We start from the raw sequence: 3,000 nt of genomic DNA, 5'->3' as shown, positions 1-3,000 counted from the left end.
GATGCTCTAAAAAAACTGGCTGACCCAGATATAAGAAGTGACGTTGGAATTCTACCTGATAATAACTACCTTTTTGCCAGCACAAGGAAATCTGAAGGACATACGTCTGGCTGGCATGCAGTTCACAATATAATTGAAAAAATAGACCTAAAGAAGCCAGACAATATTAAAGCGACATCCAATAGGCATAGGGTCAGTACCCTTTATGCTGCACTTCACATACCAAAATCAGATCGGGATTGGTTTTACAAACACATGGGACATTCTCGTGCTATTAACGAAGGAACATATCAAGCCCCTCCTGCCCTTATGGAGATTACGAAAGTTGGAAAGCAACTCCTTCAGATAGATGCAGGTATGTTTGTCATAATTACTCTCATGCTAGTGCGACTCTTTCGTTTTGTGAACAAGTCACATTTAATCCTGTAATACGTTGAGAAATGTTCTTAAAACTGTTTGCAAATGTTTGAGCATATCGTTACGATAAAAAATATGATGCATACCTTGAGATATATAAGTAAACCTCTTTTTCAAGTTCTGATATGACATTTTAAGAACCCAAAAGGATCCTTGCCACATCAGCAAATAGAATTTAGCTAGTATTATAATTCAATCACTCGTTTTTCACATTTTTTAAGGTAACGGAGCATCACAAAGAAAATTTGAAGGACAAAGTAGAGTTAGTACAGAAACTTCATGTATGTTCCAGGATTTTCATAGTTTAGGTCAGTATACGTCACACTGCTTATCCTAATTGCATGTTTACATCGTTCTCAGGTGACGAAGCATCACAGAGATTATTCAAAGGGAACGAAAAGAAACCAAGTTCGGAAAAAACCTGTAAGTTGCATTGGATTGAATGTTTATATAGCTGGTAAGAAAAGTTAACACGTTATTTCAAATCCTTTATGAGGAAGTCACCAAAGCTAAAAATCCAGATGTATGTTAGCAGATAAGTGTGTGAAAAGACATAAAGTGAACCAAAATAAAAAAGGTTGTTTTTTTATTTATTCATTTTACGAAAATTGAGGGCTGAATTTAAACTGGATTTTATTGACTAGAATTATAACAGTTACGATAAATCCTTTCCAGTTAAGATTGATTAGAAAAATAATCATCGTCGCGTTCTGTTGGTTTAAACTTTCAAATTTGAAGTGAATTTTACATAAAATAAAAATAATCTAGACATGCATGCTCAGATATATCCGCTGTCAAACTTCTTTTACGTTAGTCGGCCGTAGTCTGTATAAAATATATGCATGTATTCATAGCTTTCCCTTTTGGTTAGGTGTAAAACAATCAGGAAAAAACGTACTATCACGAAAATCTGAGAAAAGTTACTCCATGCGCTGTAAGTTTGTATTTTTTGTCATTCGTACTAAGCAATACAATGAAAAGATTAGAAATGCTATAATGGTTATATCATTTTTCGCTTTTTTAACATATTCTCCACAAATAAGCATACGAGTTATATTTTGAATAATTCATAATTACAGCTCGGTCGAAAGTTTGTAAACGTAAACGTTATGACCACGAAGATGACGACGATTACGATGATGATGATGATGATGATTACCATCCCCAAAATAGCGTTGATTTGTCATGTGACAAAGAAAATGAATGTAAGTGGCAGTACAGAAAAATAAAATTATTTGCGGCGGTTTATATTCGCCAAGTAGTAGTTTAAAATTAAGGAGAGGTAGGCAAAGCAGTGGATGAACAGCTTCAGGACTAGCTAGCTGCAATATTACTGACAAAAAGTGACAAAAGTTTAAATTCGACTAGGCTGATTTTAAATTTTTTTCGATATTTTCTGACTAGATTTTGTAGCCATGTTTTGGCTTAGTTAAACCGGGTTTTTTGAAATACGGTTTGAAGTGTGAACTGCCTTGCGTTAGGCTTTCGACTTCAATGAAGAGACATTAGCTTGCATTTATTCAACGGAGAAATCCACGAGTCGCAATATATACAGCGTATTTCTACATCGAAATGAATTGTTTACATTGTAAATCTTTACCTTATCATTGATTTCAGACCTTTACTTTACTGAAGTCCTATGGGAAATCCAATGGTATAGCTTTTAATACGTTTTTTTATTTTATAGTATTACCGGTGAGAACCAATGCAAACATGGGTATAATATTTTTTTCAGTATATTCATATTCAGCAAAATTCCATGGATTGCTTATTATGCCTTGCATTATCCAGACATTTGTCGTCAGGAAATACATGAGTTTAGATTTTCATATATTTCAGAGCGCTCGTACTTGGCTTGGCCAGAATCTGTCCATGTGAAATTCCTGAAAATGTTTGAAAAATACATCAGAAGAGAATCGCAAAATCCAATGCCCTGTAAGTTACTCTTGTTGTTAGCTGTAACTCAAAATGTCATCTAATTAGCACAGTTGGCAATATGGTTATGGCATTAAAGTCCCAGGCAATTTCTATCTTAAGAGATTCTAAAGGTTTTTATTCTATCAGGCATGGTCATGTCTCACCCCCACTCCATTAACGTTTTCAGCCTCATTACATTTTCATTATAGCCCGTGAAGAGATGAATTTTTTTCTGGAAGAAAATAGTCTTGACATTCCCTGGCAAAAAGTTCGAACAAAGATTAATAACGAACGAGCAAAGCGTGACAGAATCAAGAAGAGTAACCTAGAAAAGATACTTAAAACCTCATAGATTTTCTTTTATATCTTTATTATATGAACGTCATCCCTTGGAAATAAAAAGTAGCAAAAAAATTTGAAACCGGTTTTTCAAATTTATTCTTTATTTTATGTTATATATTTGTAGGACCATCCCGTTCATTATCTATATTCATTGATACGAGTATTTTGTTCATTTCCATGATGTTTTGTAACATAAGTGAGTAGATTCGATATATTTAAATGTCCAATGTAATTTTTACTTTTTGCATATAGATTGTTTATTATAGAATTTCACTAAAGTGTAATAAAGTGGAAAAAACATATTGCTTTGTCGCTATTGATGCC

At 33.5% G+C, this 3,000-nt stretch overlaps 1 protein-coding gene across 1 annotated transcript; it reads left to right on the top strand.

Moving 5' to 3' along the window:
- The first annotated feature begins 6 nt into the window (after positions 1 to 6).
- On the top strand, positions 7 to 2,917 carry LOC130629343 (uncharacterized). The gene is made up of 8 exons (XM_057442503.1): positions 7 to 355; positions 639 to 698; positions 778 to 840; positions 1,289 to 1,351; positions 1,497 to 1,622; positions 2,105 to 2,134; positions 2,257 to 2,352; positions 2,544 to 2,917. The coding sequence occupies exons 1-8, from the start codon at positions 256 to 258 to the stop codon at positions 2,684 to 2,686; spliced, it is 681 nt and encodes a 226-aa protein (XP_057298486.1). The 5' UTR covers positions 7 to 255; the 3' UTR covers positions 2,687 to 2,917.
- Positions 2,918 to 3,000: the final 83 nt, after the last annotated feature.

Source organism: Hydractinia symbiolongicarpus, unplaced genomic scaffold (assembly GCF_029227915.1).
Source record: "Hydractinia symbiolongicarpus strain clone_291-10 unplaced genomic scaffold, HSymV2.1 HiC_scaffold_69, whole genome shotgun sequence".
NCBI lineage: Eukaryota > Metazoa > Cnidaria > Hydrozoa > Anthoathecata > Hydractiniidae > Hydractinia > Hydractinia symbiolongicarpus.
The sequence above is the reverse complement of the archived record's forward strand: the minus strand, read 5'-3'. Positions and strand labels throughout refer to the sequence as shown.

Coding starts and splice junctions, on each gene's coding strand:
- LOC130629343 (XM_057442503.1), top strand. CDS start 256: ATGGGACATTCTCGTGCTATTAACGAAGGAACATATCAAGCCCCTCCT. Junction 356..638: donor ACTCCTTCAGATAGATGCAG/GTATGTTTGTCA, acceptor ACATTTTTTAAG/GTAACGGAGCATCACAAAGA. Junction 2,353..2,543: donor ATCGCAAAATCCAATGCCCT/GTAAGTTACTCT, acceptor TTTTCATTATAG/CCCGTGAAGAGATGAATTTT.